The sequence below is a fragment of the Coloeus monedula genome, assembly GCF_965178545.1.
Source record: "Coloeus monedula genome assembly, chromosome: 1".
NCBI classification, from domain to species: Eukaryota; Metazoa; Chordata; class Aves; order Passeriformes; family Corvidae; genus Coloeus; species Coloeus monedula.
In genome coordinates this window covers 8,774,689-8,802,059 of record NC_138781.1, presented here as the reverse complement: position 1 = coordinate 8,802,059, position 27,371 = coordinate 8,774,689, and the positions used below count along the sequence as shown (strand labels likewise).

General features: G+C 38.5%; 1 protein-coding gene across 1 annotated transcript in view; it reads left to right on the top strand.

Annotated features, from left to right (window-relative positions):
- Positions 1-27,371, top strand: part of PTPRN2 (protein tyrosine phosphatase receptor type N2) — a gene marked incomplete at both ends in the record, with an annotated part of 647,832 nt that overhangs the window by 572,501 nt on the left and 47,960 nt on the right. Inside the window, 2 exons of the mRNA XM_082298956.1 lie at positions 17,645-17,792; positions 25,246-25,319. Coding sequence (XP_082155082.1) covers positions 17,645-17,792; positions 25,246-25,319 — 222 coding nt within the window. The remainder of the gene's footprint in view (positions 1-17,644; positions 17,793-25,245; positions 25,320-27,371) is intronic.

The following is a 27,371-nucleotide window of genomic DNA, read 5'->3' as shown; positions in this document are numbered from 1 at the left end:
AGTCAGTGGCGAAGTTTAGCTAAAAGGGTAAACTCCTTACACATGTGCTAAGTGGATCTAAACCCCAAGTTATCTTTCAGCTGTGCCAGGATAAATAGTTGTAGAAGTCTCACCAAATTAAGTCCCAAGAAGGCTTTGGCCCTAAAGGCCATTTCATCATGAACAGTTGGACAAGAGGAGTCACAAGGGAAAGGGCTGTCGTGTGTTGTGTTACTCAGTGACAGGATAGCCAATACCCCAAAAAGACATAAACACTGTGGATGGGAAAATCTTTACCCATCTCTCCCTGAGTTGTCATGCTTTTAGGGACAAGCAGAGCTGGCTGCCTCCTGAAAGATCTTCTGCTGATGAAATGGTGTTTATCTTTTCATTTTACATCTTTTTTTCCCTCCATAAATGTTTAAGTTATTTTGAAACATTTGCCTGTGTTTGTTTAAAGCTGAGACTTGACATATAGAAGCAAAGAAAAGCTGCAAAGAAAAGTGAAAAAATTCTTGTGGCATATGGAAACAGCTCTACTAATAGAGTCACAAATCTAATAAATGGATGTATGTACTACATAGATTTCATCAATAAAACTCAGAAAAAATATTCATGAACATGTTACCCTTTAATTCTTCCATTTTTATTTGTTTCATAATAAGTTGCCCTCCATTTTCTATATTAATTTTGTTGAATGGGCCTTAGGAAATAATGACAATTGCAGAGTCAGTATTAAATTGAGAAAAACATTCCTCTTGAACATGGTATGAAATTGATTTCACAATCTTTTTTTCCCTAAATTCTTCCTTTTCAGTTGTTTTCCCCTAATGTATGTATGATTAGAAACAACTCACCAAATTTCTGTGACTACATCTTGCTCTGTCATTTGACTGTGTTCATTCCAGCTTTGTTTAAGCTGCTTTGGTTGAACACTTTTAGCCACTTATATAATTCCCTAAGGCTTTTTGTAGAAAGATGAAGAAAACATTTCTCTTAGTGTTCTAGAGTACTAATTTAAAAAGCATTACATTGGGAGAAATATGTGACACAAAACTAGGTTATGCAACTGTGTGCACCAAGTAAAAAGAGAGGATCATTTTCTTGGCTGAAACAAATCTTGGTGGCTATCTGGACTTTTTTCAGTTTCACCCAGCTTTCCTGCATTCCTAGAGGACATCCAGGTAATGTCAAGGCAAGACAAGTATCAGCTGTAGCAAGTAGCAAGAGATGGTAATTTAATGAAAAAGATCTGAGTTTTGATACTTCAGGTTGAAGGCAAGGAATGGTACTGGATACTCCGCTGCTTCTGGGAGTCTCATGAACCATGGAGTCTCATGAAGATGGACATTCATCCAGGAGATCTTGTCTTTTGGCTCCAAATGCATCCTCAGTGATGAAGTGCTCTTGCTGTACTTGTTCCACTGTGCATGCTCACATCATGCATTAAATCCTTGATAACTCTTTGTAGGAGATACAGCAGTTAATCATATTTTGGATCTAACAGATGGAAATGCCTGTTTACAAGGAGAACGATATGAGAAAGTGTGGTTCAGGAAGACTTCTCAGGCAGGAGACCCAAGATGATTATATATGTTACAGAGTGTTTCTGAGCTGGTGGCAGAGTTCAGATATGAGAAGGTGGTGAGTTTTGACTCACTGTGGGGGAAAGAAATGACTCACGTGGATTGCTAGACATGGTGCACTGCTGACGTGTGGTAAATGGGACTACAGCTCCAGAGATTCTCAAAACATGTAAGAGTTCAGGGTGAAACCAGGACTTGCTTCATGATACTTCTAAAGAAGAGACATAATATTGGTACTGTGTTTTTGCACTGCTGTGCCAGTTGCAGTTTAGGATGCCCAGGAGATCTCCATCAGTATTTTGGAGAGCTCTTTCTCTTTGTGTGGGCCATGCCAGCAGAAGTTACTGGACATGGGCTGGTTATTTGTAATGAAGACAGTTCAATCCCACTGCTGATTCAAAAAAGTCTGGTTACGCTCATCTTCAGGGCAAGATTTAAAAAAACTTATACTTTGCTTTTGGCAACTCCTTCTGAGATTAGACCATAATTTGGCAGTGTCTTCTGAGTAAGGTAACAGAATTTGGGTGGTATTTGGAAAATTTGATGTGTAGGACACAGACAAAATGCTCCTGTGGTGATAAAATTTTGCATGTGCACCCACGACGCAGCTGTGGAAACATTTTTAAATGAGGAGATAAACATTAAAATAATCTGTGAAGTTTGCTTGTGGATGACATAGTATTTGCTGTTCAATGAAAGAGGACTGTTTTACTTTTTTGGTCAAAACCAGGTAAAGTATTCTACCCTGAAATATTACATCCCTACCCCAGTATGTCTTTTTAAAAGACATAACTTTACTATGAGTTTGTCTCCTTTATGTAACTGTCCTTTTGTTTCAGACCAGAGTAATATCTTACTTTTTTCTAGTTGGCAGCTCTCCCTCAATGCTGTCATGTCTCTCTTATCCTCTTTTCCTAAACTCATGAGCTAATGCTGCTTTAGGTTGCCAAGCTGGCCAAGAAAACCCTATTCATAGCAAGGGAGAATTATGAGTTCCCTCTTGTTGCTGGCTGTGTGTTGGACCTTTGCATTGAACTGAGAATAGAAGGGAGGGGTGATAAACTGCTCACAAGCATCACCTCCTCCAAGCATGACCTGCCATTGCTCTAGGAATTATTCTCTGGTCTATTTCTTTCTGGAATGACTAAGAGGGCTGGTGTCCAGATCCTAAAATGTTTTTGTCCTCTGTCTGGTCAGTAGTAAATCCATTAAGGTTTGTTGAAGATGGTTGGTTTCTGAATTTGACCCATCTGTAAAATATATTTCTCCGACTATGCATCACAACTGTGTTATTTTTAAGATGATTTATGTGAAGGTTCACCACCTTCTGACTGGGCTGTTTGTACCAACTAGAATATTCCCATGAATATCCAAAAACCCTACTGCACATAGCAACTAAGTTCTAGTAGCTGTCGGAGTGCAGTAAATTGAAGCATGTTTCTGTACATCTTTTATTAAATATGTGCACATGCAGCACATTTCTTTAAAGAAAATAAAAGGTGACAATGTCTCCTCTTTGGTTGCATTATATTTGTACTTCAGCACTGAAGAGAGTCTAGTAATTATAAAGCCGTTTAAGCATTTTTATTTTAAAATTTAAAAGGTACTAAACTTGAGAAAACAAGTGCAGTCAGTTGTGTACTACTGACTACTTCTTTCATTCTTTCTGTATTTCATTTAAGTGGACTTTAGCTGGTTGCAAATAAAAACACTAAAGGCACAACGCACACCATGATTTGTGTTCTTGCTGTCATGCAAATTCACAGAAAGAAGGAAACATATTAAAGAAATTTGATAAGACCAGGTGGTCTGAGTGAATAATTTCCCTTTCATTAACATATTCCCCTTATTAACTCTGTAATTAATTGTACATAGCTAAGGAAAGCTATGGAAATTGCATTTTGAGATGTATCAAAGCTGACTTTATGCTTCAGACTTCCATGCAATTTACTATTAATGAAGCAAGAGATGGAGGCCCCAAATCTATAATTATTACTTACTATTTGAATGACAAGCAAAGAATTTTATCAGCACAGTTTCAAATGAAAGGGGATTAGCAGCTAATGTTGAAATTGTTAATCTTTCTTATTAAAATAATTTTGACGAGAGTGTTTAGCCTGAAAGAGGTTTCTGGAACATCATTTACCATTAAAACAGCTATTTTCTGAGGCTCAGTATGAATTTGTCTAAGTTTGACAGCAGGGTGCAAATATTTTTTAAATGAATGAATATTTTATGGGAGCTAAGGCTGTTCATGTGTGAGCTGATGCCGAGCTGCTTGCTGTGTGCATATTCCTAGAACGTGTAGCAGGATGGTAGTTCAATATCCATCTCACCAAAGTGAAGATGTCTACTGAGATAACAAGGGGAAAAAAGCTACAGCAGGAAAATCTGAGAGCTGAAATTGCACCCACGGCTGTGTCTGCAGACAAGTGATTAGCGGGTGGGAGCCCACGCAGAATCAGGCCCTAGATCTTGATGATATTTTTATGACACAGTGTTACTTCATGTTTATTTAGGCCTTCTTATTCCTTTAAATATCAGTATATTTTCGGGTTTTGTATATTTTTATTAGGATCATGTGCCTTGACATGACTGTTCAGTGGTGGGTGCTTTATACCCACATGCATGCTTGTGTACAAATACCATGTAGAGCAATGGTGTCCTCTATAGGTATAGATAAATATTTTGGAGCAGAGATATAATATATACAACTTCTCTGCTTTAATGAAAAACTGTTTGGCATTTTAAATTTTAAAACCTTTCATTGCAATATTTGCAATTTTTGTCTCTTACAGGAGTGTACAAATGAAGCTGACAAGGCTATTTGTGCTCCTTGGGATGAGGAAATTGTGAATATATAGTGACATAAATGGCGAAAAGCACAGCAGTGATAATTTATAAAATTTAATTTGCGGTGGTCTCAGCCACATCAGTACTGAAGGAGATGTATATTAAAGAACCTTTTTAATTTGCCTGTGTCACATTACAGAAAAAAGCTAATGGAAAAGATGTCACATGTCTTTGCCAGTGACAAATTTTACCAGTGGAATAGATAGAGATCATTTAAATGCTTTAAGGCATTATTTGCATGAGTGGACTATGTATAGAAGTACCATCAACACAACAAACCCTCATGTACCTGCTCTACCATGAGATTACTCCAAGCTTTACCTCTGTGTGGACCACATGGAACTTCACTGGGCTCACTCCGAAAACTGCGGGTTGCAGAACTGACCTTTTATCTGTAGTCCTACAATGTTCCTTGGAACAGTATTGCAGATGGAGTGCTATTGGAGCAGGAAGTGTCCTAGAGTGTACATTCACTTCTTGCATCAGACAATACCAAAGGAACTTCAGCTTAAGCATAGCAGTTGGTAAATAGCATGCAGTAATGATACCCAGAGAAGCACTTTCATCATAAATCATGTTTTGTATGTATTATAATTATGTGTTAGGTCAAAGGCATCAGGGGTTCTTCTTAATCTGTAAGAATCATAGCAAACTATGTAGACCATGACAATAAGAGACAGTCACCATGCCAGTGTGGTAGGCTGGGGTGGACTTAAGAGATGGAATTTTTCAAGGATGGAGCTAATGCAGAACCCAAACCCAAGGCTTTCTAAGTGAAGGAGTATTTCTGATGCAGCTATTTATCTACTGCTTTATCTGCTGCTGGGGAAGGCACCTGGAAACATTGGGTTTATTAACCACAGCAACCTAAGGTGCCCAGGGCAGTGCTGGCTCCCAGCAGAGGGGTGTCCTTCTGCTGGTTGTGTGTGTGTAATACCTGCCTGAGAAAAGTGCTTTCTTCATTCCTCATTGCCTCCTTTCACCTTTTGGTGTCTTTGTTTGCATTAGACCAGTTTAATTAAAAACATCATGATAGTGTTTAGTTGCTATAGTAAATTTACTAATGGTGCCTAGTACACTATTTCTTCTGGAAGTCCAGAAATTACTTTTGTGTCATTTGTAGTTCTGTTGTAGTCAGGAAAACTCTGGTATGCACCAGCCTTCAACTTACCATATGGTGTCCTTACAACTGAATTTTGAGAAACTTTGTCCTTCAGGTAGGATTCTGGGGCCTGATAAAAGAAATTTTGATTAAAGTCACCAGTATCCTTTCAACTCACTGCAGTAACCAAAATAATAATAGGCCAATGCTTATACACTACTTTTGATCAGTGGATTCAAAGCTCTTTTTAAAGGTTGATATCATTATCCTGTCTTTTTAGTCCAGGAAACTCAGGCACAGACAGGGAAGCATCTTGACCAAGACAAACCTTAAGGTTGGAAACAGAGCCAGAAGTAGACCCCCATTCACTGGTGTCCCAGTGCTGCGCTCTCACAACTCATCATGTTGGCTTTAACAGAAAAAGGATTGTATTGAAGGGTAGTATTTTTGCCCTTTTTTGTCACTCATTACTCTTTTTTAAGACATGAAAGTATAAAGGAATTCTGGACTTGGATTTGCCAGATTTCATTCTGTGAGTTTGGTTTTCACCTCATTATCTAAGAGCAAAATATTCCATATTTGGAGAGCTGACTGAAAGATATTAAATACATATTGGAAAAACTTGAGAAAACCAAACTGAGGATGTGCAGTCTATAGTAAATAACCTCTGTGATGGAAAAGGGTGCCTTCCACACATTTTTTGAGTCTCTTCTGAATTGATAAAAGTTTTCTTCAAGAATATATGCCCAATCTGCTAAATCCTTAGCAATCATGCACATGCACCAAATTTTAGGTTCTTTTTCTTTCTGTTTAACAGTCAGCTGTACTTTTACTGTCTACTCAAAGCTACTACTCTCACTCCCTCAATGTATTCTCCTTGTTCAGCATTTGAAAGAAAGGGTTCCAAGGGAAAGAAACAGCATGCAAGGAAATGTTGAGAGTTATCAGCTATGACCAAAATTTACTTCTTCCCATAGCATTTTCTTATTTAGCCGTGTTCCAGTTTTTGTTTTTCTGACTTTCTTCCTTTGCAGTATAGTGTCTTCTTTCATCATTTCACTTCTTTGTTGACCTCTACAGTCTGTTCTTGGCTTCTTCTTCTTCTGTCCTCTTTCACATTGTTTTTTCCTTGTTCTTATTTTGCCCTCTGTCACTTCAAATATTTTCATCTGTGGATTAGACCAGTGTTCCTCAAACTTCTTTAAAGTGTTATCCTTTACTGGCTTCCATGGAAACCCAAGAGTCCCAGGAGTAGGCAGAATGTCTTCAGCTTATGCACTTCTAAAGCTTTTCTACCATCACTTCACAATCCCTTTTGAATGCTTTCATGAGAAAAATATTTGAGAATCTCTGAGCTAGGCCAACCTCAGTTGAAAATCCCATGGTGCATAGATAAAAGGTTACCTGAAAAATGGGACACTTCCTCTAGATTTGGGAGCTGGGTAGATGCCAGCTGCATCTTTCTCACAGCCAGTGTTGCTTATTCTCCTACTGCATGTTGTTTCAACGTGGCTGTGAGTGTGACATGGAAGGGGTAGGGCAGAAGTGTCTTCTCCCGCAGGCTCTTCTAAGTCCTGGAAGGGCTTCTGTGAAAAAAGAGTTTCTTCATGGCTTACTGTCACAGAATCATAAAATCATTTAGGTTGGAAGAGACCTCCAATATCAAGTCTAACCATCAAAAAACCAATGTTTCATCCAACCTGCATTCTGAGCTGTCTTTTATAGTCAAGCTCTTGGTTTTTACTATTGCACTGAGTTTGCTCTGCATCCATGGATCTGGCAGTTCACTAACTGGGTTGCTTCTCTGTGGTTTGCTGTGTGCAAACATGGAACTTCCTAGGTAGTGGACATGGTTCCAAAATGGTCCTGAGAGCAAGGATTTGATCATTGAAGGTGTTTGTGGAGTTTGAAGTGTCCTGTCTCTGTTACAGGAGTTTTCTAAGGAAAAGGCTGATTATCCAGTCTGTTCTTTCCCTGCTTTTTCTCAGAGGTGACCATATGGTCACTTGTTCTTATATGCATAGTCTGCCTGTGGGCTGTGGGTATAGCATGAGTTGCAAGACTTCTTGGATTTCATATTGCATGTTCTCAATTTTCTACAACCTCTTGTGTGTTTAGGCACAAACTCTATCAATTTGATATCTTACCTTGCCTCACCACCCAAAAAAACCCCAAACCCACACTGAAAAGCAGAGGGGTTTTCCTTTATGAGTTATTATTTTTTTCCTGGAGAAGCACCTTTTCACTTTTATTCACAGGTTTAAGAGTAGCAGTAAGTAAGTACTTATCCCTTTGCTCTAGTAGGGGTATTATGTCTGTAAAAGTAATATTTTCCTTTCTGCCCTCAAGATGGCCAGTGTTTAACACAGTCTTATTTTTCCAGACTATCTATAAATCACATCATGTTCTGTATCATTTGGATATACTTGGTCATGGTTGCTTGGGTTTTACTGGTTTCATTACCTCTGAAGAACTTGACTACACTTGAAGAGATTATTTTTAAACATGACATTTTCCGAATTCTTTATTTATCTCTTGGTAATATATAGTAAATGAAGATGACTATACAAGCACTCTGAAAAGAAACACAGACTTCAATTCATTAAAATTTAAATTTGAAAATACAGAACCCAACAGAGAACCCAAATTTAGATGCTTAATTGAGTTAGCAGGGCTACGAGAAGAAGAAGCCAGGAAATTTGGTTTTGTGTTTTCAGCCAGGTAATTAGTGTGCAGTAATAAATTTTTTAAGTTTTCATTTCAGACACACAACAGACATATAAATGAATCATAGATATGTCTTGGATTGTGGTATGGTGTTCAAAACATTAGTAAGAAAATGAAGTGAGAAAGGATCATCTGAAAAATTGATTTAATGTGTTAGAAGAAAATAGCAGTTTCCTGTGAGAATGGTGTTGGGTGTCAATATTTATCAAAAAGAGTCAAAGGACCTGATATGTATATTTTTGTTCAGTTTTCCAGCTAGTTTTTATTCAACTGTGTAGCTTGTGCTTTTACATTTTAGCAAAGCTACCAGAAATGCTTCCCAAAATGTCTCAGCTGACGAATTCAGCTGACACTCTCCTTGGCACCAGTTCCTGTACTGCAGAGCTGTCTTTAATGGGGAGGTTTGGGCTGAGTCTTTCCTTGTTTTGGATTTATTTTTGGCTTTAAGAAATGTCACAACATATCCCGTGCTGTGAAATAACAGTATTTGGCTAAGAGGTTTAGACCTTAATTTTTGAATAGTCTTCTTTTAAAGGCTGTTTATTATTTAAGATTTCTGTAGTGAAATCTACTATAAGAAGTACAGAAATTTTAGAAACTGATTCTGGATAATTCACCTTTTACATATATATTATTTACCTTAGCATGTATTCATATAAACAGCATTCAACATGTGCATAAATTCATCTACTCACCAGCCACTTAAACCATGTACTTCTAAACAAAACCCCCAACCAAAAACCTGTACTAATTCCATCACATTCAGAATATTTGGTATACTTGTGATTACAAAAATGTTATCAGATGTGGATTCATTAATGTTGCCTGACCTTTAGCCATCTCTATAAACATGATCATGGGGTAAGGAAAAAACATCTGTCAAGAATATTCCTGCAAAAATTAGTGTTTTAGGAGCATATTCTGTGACCCTGGGAAATTCATTTTGGTGTTTCTGCCCTTTCATCCCCCATCTGTGAAGCAGCAGTGATACTTGCCTCCCCTGCAGAAGTAATGTGAGCACTTTCAGGCAGTTGGACAAGAACGTGCTATAGAAATACAGGGATTGTAAGGGAGCAAATTATATTCCTTTTATGGCAATCATCTTCTCTTTTTTGTTGAGGTTTATTTAAAGCAAAGTAATTGCAGGGGTGAAACTTCATAGGCATAATTTAGATTTCAAGAAAGGGGGTAAGGAGGAGGAGATGAGGGTGGTTTTATTTTAAGACCTAGAAGACACCATTAAGTAGCTGATATTCCTTGAGAAGGGATTCCTTGTAGAATGAATTTCTTTATCTTCTGCTATATTTAGAGAGCCAGGTAGAGTAAATACTTCATAATTAAGCATTCCATTTTTTTAATGTTTAACTTCTTAGCTGAATTTCTTTTTAAAAGTATACTTGCCTGCACCATTCAGTTTTAAGCAATGCTTAACATCACTTGTATTTTCCAAGATTTCCTCCAGAGATGACAACCTGTGTCAGTCCACACCAGGTTGTATCCATCCATTTCACTGGGATTTCATTGAACACCTTTGGCAGCTGGGAGCTGTAAGAAAAGGGATTAGCAAGTGTTTGTGTGACACACACTGATCCCAGCACCTGCTGATTGGATTGAAGTAATCCTTTTACAGGTTACAAAACTCTATTATCAGAGCATTAAGAGAGGGAGAGATGGTGATATGCACTGCATCAAGGCTATATTAATTTAGGTAAACAGAAGATAGGTGGCCATCTAATATACTTGTGAATTACAGCCATTCTTGCAAAAGTTGTTCACTGGTCCAGTCTGGTAGATAATGCCTTGCACTCCTTGTGCAAAGGTGATACTTCTCTAGCAAACCAGGAACAGTAATTTAACATTATTTTAGATGACATGCTGAAAGCACAACTGCTCTCTAAGACCACATTTAGGTGTTTACAATGAGCTTTACATCTAAAAATATGAAACTGAAACTATGGAATGTCATTTTTATTGTTGGCTGGTATCACCATGGAAGTTAAATTATTTCCTAATAATGCAACCTATTTGAAGCAATCTAGGGATATTATTCTCAACCACACTGAATAGTTGCTTTGTCAGTGAAATGCCTCCTTCTGTCTTTTTTTTTTAGTTTTCCTTCATCACCTACCATATTATATATGATATTAGTAGTGTTTTATGCCAAATTACAAGTAGAGCTCCATGGTATTTTTCAGTACATAACTGAAAAGCCTCAAAAATATTTTTTTCACTGGTGTAATCATGTTCTGAGGAATATGAGAAATATTAAATCAAAACATATCATGGTAGTAATATGGCTGCAAACATGGAGGAGGAAAAATAATTTCTCAGGGTCTTTTACAAAGAGAAAATACAAATTCCCACTTTTTTATTTCCTATTTTTTTTTCATTTGTGGTTATTGTAAGCAGGAGATCTGAGATGGCACAGGACACGACAGAAAAAAGAAAGGAGCCTTCAGCCTGAAATGACTGACTAATCAGGTGATGAAATCCTGGTTGCAGTAAAGCAGTGGATGCAGAGCACTCCCCAGGATTGAAAGCATGTGAGACTTTATAGCCAGATAGTAATTCACTGAGATTTCTTCCAGATACAAGTTCTGTGAGATACTGACAATGAGCTACCACAACAGAATTTTTCATTTTATATGTCTATATAAGCCGAATATAACTACCCCAATAAAGTCACATTTCTTTGCAGTTAATATTGAAAACTTGATATTCTAGACTAAAGCTCGTGTTTCTGACAGTTATGGATTGATGCTTCAGAGATGGAGCTTTCTTGGCAAGATTTACAGGCTCTGCATTATTGTGGGTTGGTTGGATTAGAACATCAGAAACAACTGTGGGGCTTCCATGGAACAACTATTGGAGAAAACTGATGTTCTTAACATGCTAGTCGATGGAAAGACTGAAATTGGCCGAGATAGTGCATCCTCTATTTATTTAAGGTTTGCTTTGCTAGGAAGAAAGGCAGGAAAGCATGGGCATAGTTTGGCTCTGCTCCCATGTTTCAGCACCACTGAAAGTCTCTTCATGCAAACACGTGTGGTGAACTCCCAGCCTTCTGTCTGTGCAAGAACACCAGGGCAGCTCAGGGACAAAGTCAGATCTTCTGCAAACAAGACTCCAAAGTAACTTCAGTGTTACTATGAAACCATGCTGGGAAGTGAGAAATGCTTAGAAAATGTGGGAAAAACATTATGATGCTCTGCAGGATCTGAATATGGCTCAAGGTTCTAATAGTGACACTGATCTCAGGGAGCTTTATCTGATCAGGTCTGGACAAGTTTGGGTGCACCAAAATAGAAGAATAAAGTGATCATTTTATAAAAGAGGAGTGGGGAGAAGGAAAATAGAAGAGAAATGAACCTTTCTGTTGCTATTCCCCAAGTCCAGACTCCAGCCCTAGAAAATAATGGAGCACATATTGAAAAAGGAGTTGCTGATTATCTGGAGAGAGATTTTTCAAGGGCATAAAAGGAAAAAAGATGTAAGGGTGTCATTTAAGAGGATGGGGAAGGCTGGAGTCCTACCTTTGTGTGTCTGCTAATCTCTTTCACCCTTTCCATTGGATAGCTAAACAATGAGTAAGAATATGCATAATTTTATAAAGAGCAAATCTTGCCTGGACAAACCTGATTGCTTTTTATTTAAGTAAAACTACAAAACCAAGTAGATGAAGTGAAAACAACAGATGTAATACATAAAGATTTTAATAAAGTCTTGACACTGTCTCATGAATAGTTAATTGAAAAATTGCTGTCAATTTTTTAGAGGATAATTATGTGGATTGAAATGGAGCAAAAGGGTGATATACGAAAAGTAATGATCGAAAGCTGTGTCTAGGAGTGTCTGGCAGAGTATAGGAATTGCTCTTAGATCCAGTTATATTTAACTTTTTAAATAATGATGTGGAAGTGAGTGCAAGTGACAATGACTTTTATCACAGTCTAAAGTTCTGCACAGATGTGATAACAGAGGAGTAATTCAAAAGTCTGAAAATGTTAAACCTGAAAACACATGCAACAAATAAATTATCTTTGAAGAGTCACAAGAAGACATACCTATAATTCGCATAGATCCATTAATTCATGATCTGTGAAGACACTGGAATATATACAAGCAGGAATTATGGAGAACAGCAATATTATGAGCAAGCAGACTAAAGTTAAAATAAATGGCTTGGTGAAAATGAGTTACAAATTAAGTTTGAAATAGAAAAGCAATATTGTTGACATCTTTGAAGAAACCATCTCAAATGAGAACTAGTATTCCTTACTGAAAATATTTATATATTTCCAGGTATACAGTGTATAATTCAGAACAGTTAGAGTCCCAAGAAGTAATAATGAGCTGTGCTTTAGGCTTCTGTTTTAGATACAGAACAGCCAAATGTTAGAAAGATTTTAGTGTAGTACAAGAAATGACATTATTTGAAGGCCTGGAAGCAGGTAATCAGATAGGCTTCTTCTGTCTCTGAATTCTATAGCTCTGTGAGTAATATGAGTGGGAACAGAGAAATTTACTGTGAAGCCACTAATGATAAGGTATTAAGCCAGAAAAAGGAAGGACAAAACCATATGTGGTGTTGAAAGCAAATTGGGTTTATGCAGAAAAGTGTTCCTCTTATACGTAGTCAATGCAATGTGTACTAAAGAACACAAAGAAGTTGAAACAGAGTAGCAAGAATTCTAGGGCATCCTGGGCCAGAACATGCAACCCATGAGTCAGCAAGGAACAAAAGCGAAAAAAGCCGTTGCTTAAATTAATTGGAGAGAATACAAACCAAACTTTTTCAAGTACAGTCTTTTACTGCACAATTTGCTATATGATGGGAAAGACAAATTCTCTCCTCTGCACATTCCTTCTGAGGAACCCAGGGAAGCATGACAGCACTGCCTGGCCCTCTGCGTCCCTGGCAAAAGCAGCAGCAGTTTGAAAGCAGTGGCTCCCACACTGTTGGGTGAACACTGTGGGTTTGAGCGGTCACTGTTCACAAGGATTAAGATAATTTCACATCCGTGTCTTCAGCTGACATTTGAAATTCAATTAGACCTGTCAAGGTCTGTCAATTTGAGAGCTGCACATCCTTTCACCGAAAGATGCATCCTCAGTCATGAAAAGGGTTTCTACTCAAGTACCATATTGGAAGTATGTTGTCAAAAATAATTGTGGTAACTGAACATCAGCTAATAAAATAGGCATTTTTAAAACAAATATTGTGACAGATGCAAACCATATTATCTCTGAAGAAAGTATTTTGTCTCTTCACCCCAGTAACAAGTGATAGGAGAAGAGGGAATCACCTCAAGTTGTGCCAGGGGAGGTTTAGATTGGGTATTAGGGAAAATTTCTTCGCTGAAAGGGCTGTCAGGCACTGGAACAGGCTGCCCAGGGCAGTGATGGACTCACCACCATCTCTGGAGTTATTTAAAAGACATATAGATTTGGTACTGAGGAACATGGCTTAGTGGTGGACTTGGCAGTGCTGCGTTACCAGTTGGACTCAATGATCTGAGAAACTTTTCCAAGATAAATTATTCCATAATTCTATGATTTAGAGCTTGACCAGTCAATTAGAATTTAATGGTTATATTTTTAACCTTATTTAGTCATAGAGCATGGACTGGACACCCCTCCTGAAAAACAAAAAGAATAAAAAAAACCACCACCAACAACAAACCCAAAGTGATTTGAAGCTCTAACAAAGACATGTTCTACCATAGCTAAGCCAGGCTACTGTACTCTGTCTTTGTGCCTGTGTGCAGGCACATGGAATCTGTCTTAATATGTGCCACTGGCACCATCTCTTTTGGCCATTCATTGTCCCTGGGACAGCTTCTCATCCTCTGGCTGAAAGCACCTCTTTTGCCTTACAACTCGCATGTCTCACAGTAACAATAGATTTATAGCATATCCACTCTGTCCACATAATGTCAGCACATCCTCCTTATCCCCACAGCATGTTTGGTAGCAAGAGTATCTCCTCTGTCTAAACAAGAGAAAGCATGAACTGGGCTACCAGTTGTCGTTGCAGGTGAGGCCCTGTGGAAGGAAAATAGGATTAATGGAATTTAAGGTGCATCAGAAGACCTGTGCAAGCAGATGGAGTTTGTTTGAATAATAGCATATACTTGGGATTACAGGACTTGCCTCATGCACATACTGGTGAAACTAGACCTCTGCTTTTTTCAGCAGGCTTGAGGAGCATTGCAATAACAGTGGTGACAACCTCTATTTATTTTACCTGCTGCTCTGGGACAAGGACAATCATGTGCATGTTTGACATGTTGGTAATGAATTTCTTTTGTACCAGGCAAACACTGCAGAATGTCTCATCAAAACATCCTAATTAAGGAGTGGATTTGAGTAGACGTACAATCTCTAAAATATCAGAAGTTCCACTCAATTTAATGCATCCAGGAGCTCCCAAGAGAGTGTTTCAAAATCACTAAGCTTCTGTTTAGCAAAATGGGGATGAGCATAGGGGCTCTGAAGGACTGTAAATGAAAGATTACTTAACACTGAGGGAATTGTCTGGCTCCTGAATGTTTTAAAGCAGCTTCTTTCTCAGTAGCTTTTAAAAATGTGTGTAAAGCAGACGTTCATATTGTGGAGAGCCTTCCATGGATGCATTCAAATAGTCAAACCCTCTACAAGGTCTGTCAGGAAGTGCCCTGTGAATCTGATCCATGTGATCCAGGAATGGAAACCACACAAAAAATGGTTGGTTAAAGTAAAGATTTCAATGTTTTCATTTGAAAATTCATTTATCTTTACACTCAAGATTATCTGAAAAATGAAGGTGAAAGTAAAAGCTTCTGAGGAGCAGTGAGTTATTTAAAAGTTCATGTGCAGTAAAAGCAGTCAATTTACCTTAACTCTAAACTTAACCGTGTCAGATTTGATGATTTAAAAAGGAAATTAAATTTATTTTTAAAATACAATCCTTGAAATCTTCAAAGAGGCAAGTTGGAGTCAACAAAAAGCTCCTTACTACATTCAGCCCTGCCTTTGGAATCAAATGTTCATGGCCCTTTCCTATAGCTTTGTGGACATACCAGTATTTTGGAGAGATTCAGTGTTGGCAGATCTGTATATCTGCAAAAAATGTCCCTGAAGTCTGTGGGACATTGGTGATGGGCATGTCAAAATGAATCAGATTATAAAAATGTGGTTTAAAATGGGAAGATGCTACGGGCTGGTCCTTGACTGCCTGATCTCTGCTGCATGCTAAACAGCTACTCTGAAGCCAGCAGTCTTGGCTCTGTGGTATTGGAAGATTTTGCTATTTTTTTGCTTTGCCTCATAAAAATTCTTATGTACCAGCAAGTCTCTGCTCTGCTCTGGAGGGATTAAATTTTTTTTTTTTTTTTTTTTTTTTTTTTTTTTTTTTTTGATGTTCAGTGTACATATCCAGGCACAGATTTGCTAGGAGAAAAGAACAGGATCTTTAGCCTCCCTCCTTTCCCCAGTAGCAACAGCCTTTTGACAAGGACAAACAAACTATTTGAGGATGGTTTCCTCCTGTTAACTTGCAAGTTAATGCTGGGAACATGTTACCTGACCCACACCCTGACACACAGCGGGGCCACGGCGCTCTCCCAGCTCTGCGTCCGTCAGGTCACAGCTCTGTCCACTGCAGTGCTTCTTCCTTCGTTGTAGAAAAAAGCAATCACACAGTAGGTGTTTTGATTGTATCTAGGCCAATTCCATTATTTTTTACCTTCTTTAGAAATCTTTCTTCTAATGCAATATCTTTCTGTGTCCTTAAAGACATCCCTTCTGGAAGCGTCACTTCTTGAATTGGTTTTTCAGTACCAGGTTTGATTTACAAACCTTGTGTAAGGACACGGGTGCCCGACAAGCCCTGCACCAAACAAAGCTGTGTGTCAGGTGCTCTTTTGTCATCAAAAAACTGTTCAAGCTGCAAGAGGGAGCAGTATCCTGCCCTGCCAGCCAGGTGGGAAACACAGTGGCACAACAGCTTTGCAGAGCTCCTGTTTGGCAGAGGACAAGCTGCAAGCTTTTTACACCTTCTGTTAAACCTGTTAAGAGGGCATGAGAGCCTTTCTTCTTTAAAGCACATTCAGGAAGAACAATTCAACATCACAGAGATTGTCTACAGAAAAGGTTTTCTAAGCAATTAAAGTGCTTTTTATACTTTACAGTGAATCCTTTCTGGGAGCTTTTTCTAGACAAGGTTTGCTACAGATTGGGCTGTACTAGTGAAGGTTCCAGCAATAACCACTGTGATTGATGTTTGGGCCAGAAGCTTTGCTATTGACCCCAGCCCTGAGCCTGTCTCCTAAACAGTCTGTCCGTTTTTAAATGTGTTTAAGAATGTTAATTTCAACCTACCTAGTCAAGGCAGTATGGAGTCTAATTTACAAATATGGACAGGGGTGTAATGTGAGATGGTTCTCTTGCTTGTTGTAGGAGCAGATTGCAGGCTCTGCAAGGTAATGAGGCTGTGTAAGTAGTACCAGTTGGTCACTTTACAGTACCAGGTGGTCACTTTCTTAATTTTGTGTTAAAGGGAGGGGAAGATTTCTGGGTTCCCCCACCCTTCCTCTTTCCTGCTTTCTTTTCCTTACATACTTGGTTTATTTTCTGATCCATGGGGTGAAGGAAAAGGGTTTTGGTTCACTTTTCTCAAAAAAAAAAAGGAACTGAATTCCCGATCCACTGCTGGACTGGATCTCTAGCCTTGGGAGATCTGCAAAAGCTTAAGACCTGCACCAATATACTTTGATGGGCCATCATTCTTGCCACAGACAGTTTTCTTTGGTGATGCTTTTCCTAGTACTGTTAAATGAATGTAATGTACAATCTTTAACAACATATGTTAATGTTAATTAACAACACCTCCTCAGTTCAAGGCTCGCTCCTTGCCAGTTTGTCTGCAAGATGAGTTTCTGATGACCCAGTCCTTGAGCTGTGACAGTTCAGCCTGGCAATTTTTACATTATTTTCAACATCTTTATCACTGTTGTGATGTGCATATGTGCTTGAACTTTAGCTGTAAAAGCCTTTGTTTTGAGAGGAGTTGTTGTTTTTAGTAATTTTTGTCAATGGAACTTTGTTTCTTTTCCATTGCCTAATGAAAGAGACATTTGGACTTATGTTTTCTAGGTACTGAAGAAGAAATAATTTTTTCCTAAAGCTCAGTAACCAGAGGTTTCATGCATTTCCTCTGTAAGGAATATTTTATCGTTCTCATTTTTTATAGCACAAATAAGCTTGAAGTTAAGTCTCTTAAGTAAATAAATTAACCTTAAAACTGAGCCTTTTTTCCCCCCAAATCTCAGAATTCCCATGCTTTGAGAAACATCCTTTTAGCTTAGCTTTCAGCCTAGCTAAGTCAATGCTTAATGCAGTATCCTTTTAATTCCAGTCCTACATGGAAGATCACCTGAAAAACAAGAATCGTCTGGAGAAGGAGTGGGAAGCTCTGTGTGCCTACCAGGCTGAGCCCAACGACAGCGCTGTTGCACAGCAGGAGGAGAATGTCCAGAAGAACCGCTCACCGGCTGTAGTCCCTTGTATGTACACCTCCCTTTGCATCGTGGTGTTTTAAGTTCTTGATACGTTCCCCAATATCCTTTGCACAGTGGTGTGAAAGCTGCAGATGGCAGGCAAACAATGTGGAGTGTTTTTTAGATGTACTAGAAAGCTGTGGCTACAACTGTGGGCTGGGTGTGTGTCCTGTTGTCATATCAGACCCTCTTTATCTCCTTGTAAGTTGCTTATGTGCTACAAAAATGCATAACTGTGCCACATAACACCGGTGCTGCAGCTGTGCTGTCTCACAAAATTCCATATATCAGTGCTGGAATATAACTTCTGTACAAGAGTGGCATCTGTAGTTATTCAATAGAAGTCTCTTCTTCTGACCAAGAAAAGTTGGTCTCTTGTCCATCCAAGAGACAGCAGTCTATAGACAGAGCTAGATCTGTTTATCAGATACTCAGCTGTACTGAAGGAGCCCCTTTAGGCTTCAGTGGATAAGTCTGCAAACTGGCTTCTCTCTGCAAGGCTTAGGATAAAAAGAGAAAAATAAAAATAGTGATTAAAAAAAGGAACCGATGCTTATATTCCTAGAATCTGCTCTTTCCTGTAAGCAGCCACCTTTTGAGCTTGAAATAAAAGTAACATACTTTTCCTATGCAGACATATATATATCTCATAGATTACATTAGTAATGTATGGACACATATTTCATTAAGCAACCAATGAAACAAAAATGAAACTGAGAATATATGCACAGTCCACAGCAACCAAAATTCTCTCAATCAGTGTGCCCACAATCCAGCTGGATAGCTTGGCAAACATATATAGCTGGTTTAATTTTTAAAGTGCCCTGAAAACCTTAATTTTCCCTAAGAGAGCCTTGGGTAAGTACTTTTCCTCCTTTAGAAATGTGGAAATGACAGGTAACACGTTAAGTAAATGTCATAGACAGATTTAGAGTGAAGATTCTTTGGAAGGACATGATAATTTCACTGAGCCCATCAGTCCTTGCATATTTGCTTCAGCAGGCTTTGTCTCTTTTGTTTATGTAGTGGCTGTTTCTGCAATACTTTGCTGCTCAGGAGTGGATTAGAGCAACTTGGCAGTATTAATTCTCCCAAGTAAATATGGTGCTGGTCAAAAGCCTTTTGGGGCAACAACAGCAGTTTGCTAACTTCTATGTGTTTTGGGATCAGGCCTGTTGAGAAGTTCTGAAGTAGTCACCATGAAAGTTAAAGTAGTGCAAGCTTTCTGTGCCCTTTTGCATCCTGAAAAAACCAGCACTTAACTGACATGATAGGAAGAGAAAATTTTCCATGCAAATATGTATCGATCCAAGTTAATCTTCCTGTGTAAAGTGTTCTATCAATATGGACCTACAGTCAGACCATCTTAAGATATTTCAAGTTCCTGCTCGTAAATGAGGCTGGTTTTTGTTGCTGCCACAGACACAGCGTAGGAGCTACAGATGTTGCCAGAAATTGGTGCTGGTTATTCGACTTACATAGAAACTTCATGATACAATGAAGCTTTAAGTGTCTTCATTGTACAGTGAGCTATAAGATAGAAACCTTCAGAGTAGACTTTTCTACCTCTGAATCCAGAAGTATCATGGCTCTGACAGTGCTAAAGAGCAGAGATTTTTAGCTTGGGTGTCACAGAATCATTTGGGTTGGGAAAGACCTCTAAGATCATCAATTCAGTCATTAACCCAGCACTGCCAAGCCACCACTAAACCACATCCCTGAGTACCACGTGTACATGTCTTTTAAATACCCTCAGGGATGGTGACAGATTCTCTTTTCATCATACTGTACCATGTGGATGTATCAGCCAGCCTTTGTTGCTCTTCCATTGCTTCTTCCATGGCATGTTTTTATGCCTGTTTTTCCCATACCTGGGTCTAGACTGAATCAATGCTGCCTGTGAAGGAATTTGGACATGGATAGGGTGACTGCAATTTATCTGAAGTTTTAACAAAAAATATTCTAGTACATTTAAAAGGGTAAAATGCTATATTTGCTTTTTTTCTTCAATGTGGAAACTTCTATTACAAATATTAGTGCATTGGGAATTTTCCTTTTTGACTGAATTGCACAAAATTACCTGCCTTCACTTTCTGAAGTTGCTGTGCACTGGTAAACAGCTGTCATGTTATATATGTTTAAACTACTTGCTACTTTGTTGATGGGTGGAAAGTATGGCATAGAGTTTAAACAATATTAAATTTTGGTGAGGCAGTGGTTATTTTAGACTCTAAGATTAGACTGAGATGAGAAAGTCCAGTTTGCCCACATTTTTTTTTTTAACTGTGTTAGGCATGAAAACTATAGCAAAAAAAGCCATAGATTTGCTTCATAATGTATGAAGAAGCAAACCTGATATGCTTTTGATATTCTACAAAGTTATGATGCCGTATTCAGTGCATTCTCACAGAGTAATGCCTTATTAGTGTTTCCTTACTCCTTTCATATTCATAATCACCTTGACAAGGTAGAACAAGGTTGCCAATTCACGTAGAAGATTTCATCTTAGAAAGGCTTCAAAGAAGCTTTAATATCGTGTTGTATTTGCTTTGCATTTTTCTTTCTGAACCAGTCTTGAAGTAATACAGTATTATTTTTACTGATTATATAACTGATTTAATTATTATCACAATTTTATCATAGACTACTCTTACACCTAACTTTTCTATTTACAAACAGCTTTTAAAATACTTGATAGCAGAACACCTTGACACTGCACTTAACTAATTACAAGTTTAAAAAATACTAACAATTCAAGTTACCTGGACCTAACAAAACTGTATCCTTTTATCCAATCAACAAGCAGATTGCTATAATGTAGGGCACATGGTGTTTATATTTAGTGCTATAATTTAGTGATGCCTATTTTATGTATGAATACATGAGCAGCTCAAGAAAAACTTTCCAAATTTTTATTCTCTTTTTGCATCTCTGAAAAATAAACCCATCTCAATAGAGGCAATACTGTATGTTTTTATTTATGTATACCATGAATATATACATGGTATTTAAAACATTTGGCAAACAACTTTTTGCAGTGAACATCTATCAAAAGCTGTCCACCATAGCCGTGTCCATGGGTCATGGTATACATTAAAGCAACCTGCTTATCTCTGTGCTTTGGCTTTCCTCTAAAGGAAAGCAAAGCAGTTACAGGCAAAACATGCACCCAGATCTGAGGCTGGCTTGCCTTTAGAGCACAGCCAGGGGTTGTGCACCAAAAATGGGAACACCTGAGCAGAGGGTTGTGTGCATTACCCATATTATGGGTGCATGTACAAATTGTGCTCTGAAATGAATGAACTTGAGCAGTTCAGAGCAAAGAAAAGTTCCACTTTCTGCAGATCATCTGTAGGCAAAATAATGATAATCAGCAGATTATGATTTTTCATAGTCTTCAGATTGCTCCACTTTTCCTCAGTAGTTCTTCACTTTCTTAATTCAGTGGAGTTCTGTGTAGTGCTTTGTATGGGGAAAAAAAAAATAGATCAGTCTAAATCTAGAAGGAAGAGAATTATGATCCAGGCAGAATGTGCCAGGTTGATTGCTGTAAGATTTGCCCTGTTCTGTGAGGCCTGGATTTGGACAACCCAAAGTTGCCCACATTCCTTGTTTGCAGCCTTGTTTGTTGGTTCTATTCCTTCAGAAGTATCTGATTAATAGGAAACAAAAGACAGAGGAAAGATGTGAGTCTTACTTTGTCAAGCTTTCAATCGCCATCTAACAACAAAAATAATATATTTCCATCAAGTTGCGGTGCCACTGTGAGAGAAGTAGAAAATTGAGATGACATACTACTGTAGTATTGGTCACTGTTTAAATAATCCAGATAGTAATGATATGTTATGCTCAACTCAGTCATTTAAACACAGGAATCCAGTGTTTGAGATGCTGTAAGTACTCAAGGTATCTAGGCAGAACTAGCAGGTATAACACAAGCTCTGCGGGATGCTCCTGCCTGCTAGCCCGAGTGTTCTTAGGACACTCAAATATCAGTAGAAACCTACGCTGAGGTGTTGAAACCAAGTTTTCTGGGCATGAATGTGTGAAATTGTAGATTAGGATGCCTCAATTTAAGTGTCTCCATGTAGCTGCCTCTGTGTGAGCCGGGTGTCAAAGCCCCTGATACAGCCAGTGAGAAGCCAGTCAGTGCAGTGACATGGAGAGCTGTGCAATGGCCAAAAGTTGGTATTCATATTTACAGTGACATGAATAGCTTTAGGATGCCACTGTGTATCCTATGTGAGCTTCAGATGCTGGTCTGATAGGGTACAAGTCTTTGGGTCTTGTGTCCTCTCTGTTATCCTTGTGCAACGTCTCATCTACGCTACAGTTTCTCAAACAGTCCATGTTCGTATTTAGTTGGCTAAATCAAGCTCCATTAACTTCACATGAAGATATTTATGTGTAGACACCAAAACTTAGCTTTTTCAGTCTGTAAATTAAGATTTATATACTGCAGACTCTTGTGTGTTAGCTTATATCATGTCCTTTATGCTCTATCCTCTACATTTTATAATTTATATTTTATGTGTATATAAAATACAACACTGTGCTGTGTTTCTCCTGAGCTACAGGTTAATATAAACTTTCTTATTTAGGAAGCCTCCTCTGCCACTTGTATCCATCTATACATTTTGCTTTTCTTTCAGCTCTGGCTTGGCTGGAGCAATAGCAAATGCAAAGCAGTTCAGCATTCAGCAGCAGCTATTGTAGATACTTAAAATGATGATGAGCTGTAGCTTGGCCAGATTGCAGTAGCTAGTAACAGCATTTGTCTTTTCTCTCACTTCCTTATTACAACCCCTCTCCTCTCCTATTTCTTCATTCATCTTTCTTTCTTGTTTGTTAGATTGATCTTACGTATCTTTCTTTTCTGACATACCTTCCTTACTTTTATTTCCTGCTTCTCACATAATCAATATGCAGTTTGCCAAAATAAAAAAATGCTGTACATTCAGCATTTTCCCCATAGTTGCTCATTGTTAACATAACAATCTGGTGTCCATGGTATTCTGTTGGTTTTTTTTTTTTCTTTTCTTCTTCCCCTGCCTGTTTCTGAAGAGCTATTATGCTAGCTCCTAGAAGCTTTGAGGTGATAACAGGCATAGACAAGCTCAATCTGTTCATTGTCAATATGAATGTTTGATGCTGCAACTGAAGCACACATGGGTGCAAACTCCTGATGTATGCAGAAAAACACGTACGACCTTTTTTGCACACTTCTTTTTTCTAAGTGCAAATACAAAGGCTCACCACCTTTTCACCACCAAAGCCTTAACATGTCTCACCCCCTGATAAACTCTCCAAGACAGCAAGATAATGACATGGCACACTAAATCAGAGGGTCTGGATAAAACACTATGTTTTAAAAAAAAAGATCCTGAAGTTACTGATCTCACACTTTATTCTTATTGGAGAGTCACCCTGACATCTGTTTGCTAAATACTGATGAATCACTGTCTGCTCTTTCTCCTTTATCCATTTGAAAACATTTCACACATTTCCTTTGGTGATTAGTTCAAACACTTTTGCTGTTCAATGAACAGGGCTTATCCTGAGTGCTTGCTTAGCTTAAGGTGTGTGAGCGACCACATTTACTGCATGCAACCTGTGTAACTTCTGCAAAGCCAGAAGGTTTCAGAGTTGCAATTCTTCAAGCACTCTGTGACAATGCTCATTGCAAAGCCTCCTATAAAAATATTGAGTAGCCCAAGATCTCAGGTGTCAAAAGTTCATATTTATGTTTTGGATTTTTTAGTGCAGTGTTGTCAAAGTGAGGTGGAAATGAATAATGTTCATGAACATCTTCCCTTTCTTGTCCTCTTCCTCCTCCTATTGTGTTGAAACATTAGCAGGGAAAGTAATTTTATGTGAATAGTAAAGAATATCTCTTCAGTTATTTGATGTGACTTGTTCATCATTAATCTTATTCCAGAGGAAGATTGCTAACACTGTTGGGTGAGATTGAGTGACTATAAACAACCCTCTTGCAAGCATCCCTTTGTCTTGCTCATGTATTGAACTGCCATGGCATTACCATTGAATAAACCAAAGCAGAGCCCAAACTCTCTGTTTCTACCTTTGTGTATGGTACTTGCAATGTTTGATAATTCATTTTTTATTCCTCATTATTAAAATAATGATTGGTACCTAACAGCCAACTTGGAATCCTGGTGTTGGGTGGTGTCACAACCCACTAGACAAGGTACTTTTATTTTGTCTATTTGAAAAATGAGTGGAAAGATCCTTGATCCCCTCAAAACATTAGTATCCATATTCAGCTGTAGAGGGTCACAGAAAGGACAGCTCCCATCCCCTTTCCACCATATACTGTGCAGGGTAGGTTTCCTGAGAAGTATAAATTGTGCTGGTTATGTATCAAGTACAAGTTGTTTGAGATTCGTATGTGGACTTAAGACATCTCTCACATAAATTGTCTGAGTGTGGTCTGGGCTTTCTTTCTTTAGTCAGTGAAAGAAAATGCATTTCTTGAGCACAATTTGGCCTTTTTGCGACAGCTAAATCAGGATTAAATGATTCATCACATCGAAACATTTCTCATAATAGAAATTGAGTCTGGATGACTGGAAGAGATGCAGACATCTGCATTGTCACTGCCTTAGTATAGACAAATAAAACCCATCCATTGTATGTGTTCTGATGTAGAAATAATTATTTTTAAAAAGGCTAGAGTTTTGGGGTGTACGAATAAATATGATTGAGCTAGCACCAGTAAAATTACAAGTTAAAAAGTGATAAAATAATCTTGATGATGGGCAACAAAGTGAGTATGTCTCCTATGTCCAGAACTGCTGTTTTCTTTACTGGTGTCTGAACTAGCTACAGTAACAGCAGTGTAAGATGTCTATGTGTGCTCCAGTTGTACTTTAAGTGAAATTGTTGGCATTTTTTCTCTCCCATGATCATCTCCAAGTCATATTGTCTCCCCATGTCACTAGTGGAACACCACACAGCACTGGTCTTTGAGAGGACAGATTAACTTAGTGTCCAGCTCTCAGCTATATTTCCATGTTCCTGTTGTTCATTTTATAGAGAAGTCAGGTGGACAAAGTCCCATCAGCTTCCCTCTTCCATGACCCTGCAAGCACAGGAATATTTACTGTATTACTGGGGGGTTTTAGTGATTTGACTAGTTTAAATCTTAAACTCCTTAAACAGAAGAGGTTCTCCTTTTTCCTTGAGAGGTTGCAGCACATCACAGTGCATCTCATGAAGACAGAATTTCTGACACTGAGCCTCTGGAATATCCCATTGCTTCATTCCTGGGTCAGGCTATGATTCTGTGTCTGTATCCACCCTATGGCTAGGTTGGGAGTCAGAAGGACATATCCTTTCTGATATTTACCTGTCTTGAAAAGCACATTAATTTAATAATAACTTTAAATGGGTAGAATACTGGTATAGAAATTTTCTTCTCTTATTTTCTCCTTTGCAGATGACCATTCCAGGATATGTCTGAAAGGTGAAAGTAGCCACGACAATTCAGATTACATCAATGCCAGTCCAATTGTAAGTACGGTAACCTATGAGAAGTATTCCAGATAGTTGATCCTTGTCATTCCTTGTTGTCAAAATAGGCTCACTGTGGGCACCTCACTGCTAATCTCAGGTTGTGAGCACCTCACAACACCGATGTTTCAGCCTGTCCTTTCAAATTGAAGAGAAATATATGTGCATGTAATACCCTTGAAGTTTATGTACTAAGAAACAGTCACTAGATAACCCTCATTCTACCTTGTAATACTGTCAGTTTTTCTGTACTTGATATTAGATATTAATTTAGAGATTATAAAATTCAATGCTTTACTTTAGTGGAGCTTTTCCTTCTCTGAGAGGTAAAAATAGTTTGTTCTTTTTGGCATTGTCCTGCTAGCTACAGTAGGAGGAATGGTTTCTATAGGCATGGAGAGTTGAGCTCCACAGACTTCTGAGCTTCTTCTGCATTAGGAAGTGACATTTCCCATTACCTTTCTTCCTCTGTTGAACTAGTGATACATAGTCTGGTGGTGCTGTAGCTCTCCTGGTTCTTTTCTGAGCTTGCTGTTTTGGAAGCAAGAACAGGATCCCCTAGCCCCTGTGTATTCATTCCAACTGCAAAGTAGGTTAGTCCAATTTTTGTGTCCAGATACTCCAGCTGCCATTTCCCATGACTATGTGAGCTGAATGTGAATCCTTTCTTCTCCATGAAAGGTGATAGGGAGAAAAGGTCTCTGTAGACACCAAATAGGTATGGTAATGCCTGAAGCATTGCCCTGTCCTAGCATCTCAATGGAAGTGTCAGGATATCCACGTGAAGGGGGAAAAAACCACTGTGTCCTTGACCTCCGTGGGACTGCTGGTATTGCAGTCACTTTTTCTCATGCTTTTTATTCACATTAATTAGGCACTAAAAAGTTATTATAGGGCAACTGTGAGAAAGAACTTAGGATGGAGAATTAGATCTCACTGCAGTGGGCTGTATAGGCCATTACTGGCTCATTTTTCTGGAGAGTATCACTCCCCCAGTTAAATGACTTTGTGTGGGCAAGGCAGCTGACAATTTGCAACAGCATGAAATTACAGGCTGATTCCTTCCAATCTTGTTGACAATGCTTCTTTTTCTTAAAAAAACCCCACAGCTACATAGAAACTGTTCCCTGATCTTTGTTTCAACAGAGTTCAAAAGCTTCATTTCCTTCAACACATAAAAGCACTTTATTCAAGGAGTTAAAAAACACACAGAAGCCAAAAAAACACCTTTGGGATATTTTTGTCTTTGGCTTAGGGTAGAGGGGAAACCAAAGCACCTGCATGTTGAGGCATTGCCAGTTTCCATTTCAGAGGACAAGGGTAGATAGGCACAGATTAGAGTTTTTAGACTACTTTTAGGTATGTCTCTGACTAGACCAAGCTCTATCTGGCACCGGGATCAGGGGATCACAGTAAGTTGGTATTCCAAAGAATATGTAGCCTGCTTGTAAAATCATACCCAGAGGTCCAGCTCCAGGGCTTCAGTGCTCTGTTTTTGTCTTCAGGACCCATCTGGTGAGTTATGTTTGGTCAAGCCTTCATCTGATAGTAGAAACTGAGAGTTTTTGTGGGAAGGACAGGAGTGGGAGGTGATAACTGGAAGTGAGATATTGTATTCTTGTGAGAGCTTGGTTGTAATTCACATGGCAACGACATGGTATCAAAGTGGAACTACAGCATCTGTAGACAGTGCTAAGCCAGGTTCAGTGTTGACAGCAGTACAAATGCTGGGTTTTTACTGAAAAACTGGGCTTCTGCAACCTGCCCAAAAGTCTGTGTAGATGCAGCTTAACTAGTTTTAGTACACAAATTTGGCTGGAGAAAGCATAAAATCTTGCATGTGTGTATATATCTGTTGCAATTGTAGTTCTGGATTATAGTGTAACTGTTTCTTTAATTACACTGAAGAGAAAAGTATTAGAGTAAGTAGTGTTGGAAGTGAAGAAACAGGACTAAGCTATCCCATTGACAGAACTGGGAAGAGGTTTGCTTTATCAGGATGCCCACAGCTAATGTAAGCAGAGGGTCTCTGCTTCCTCAGCTTTAACTCTT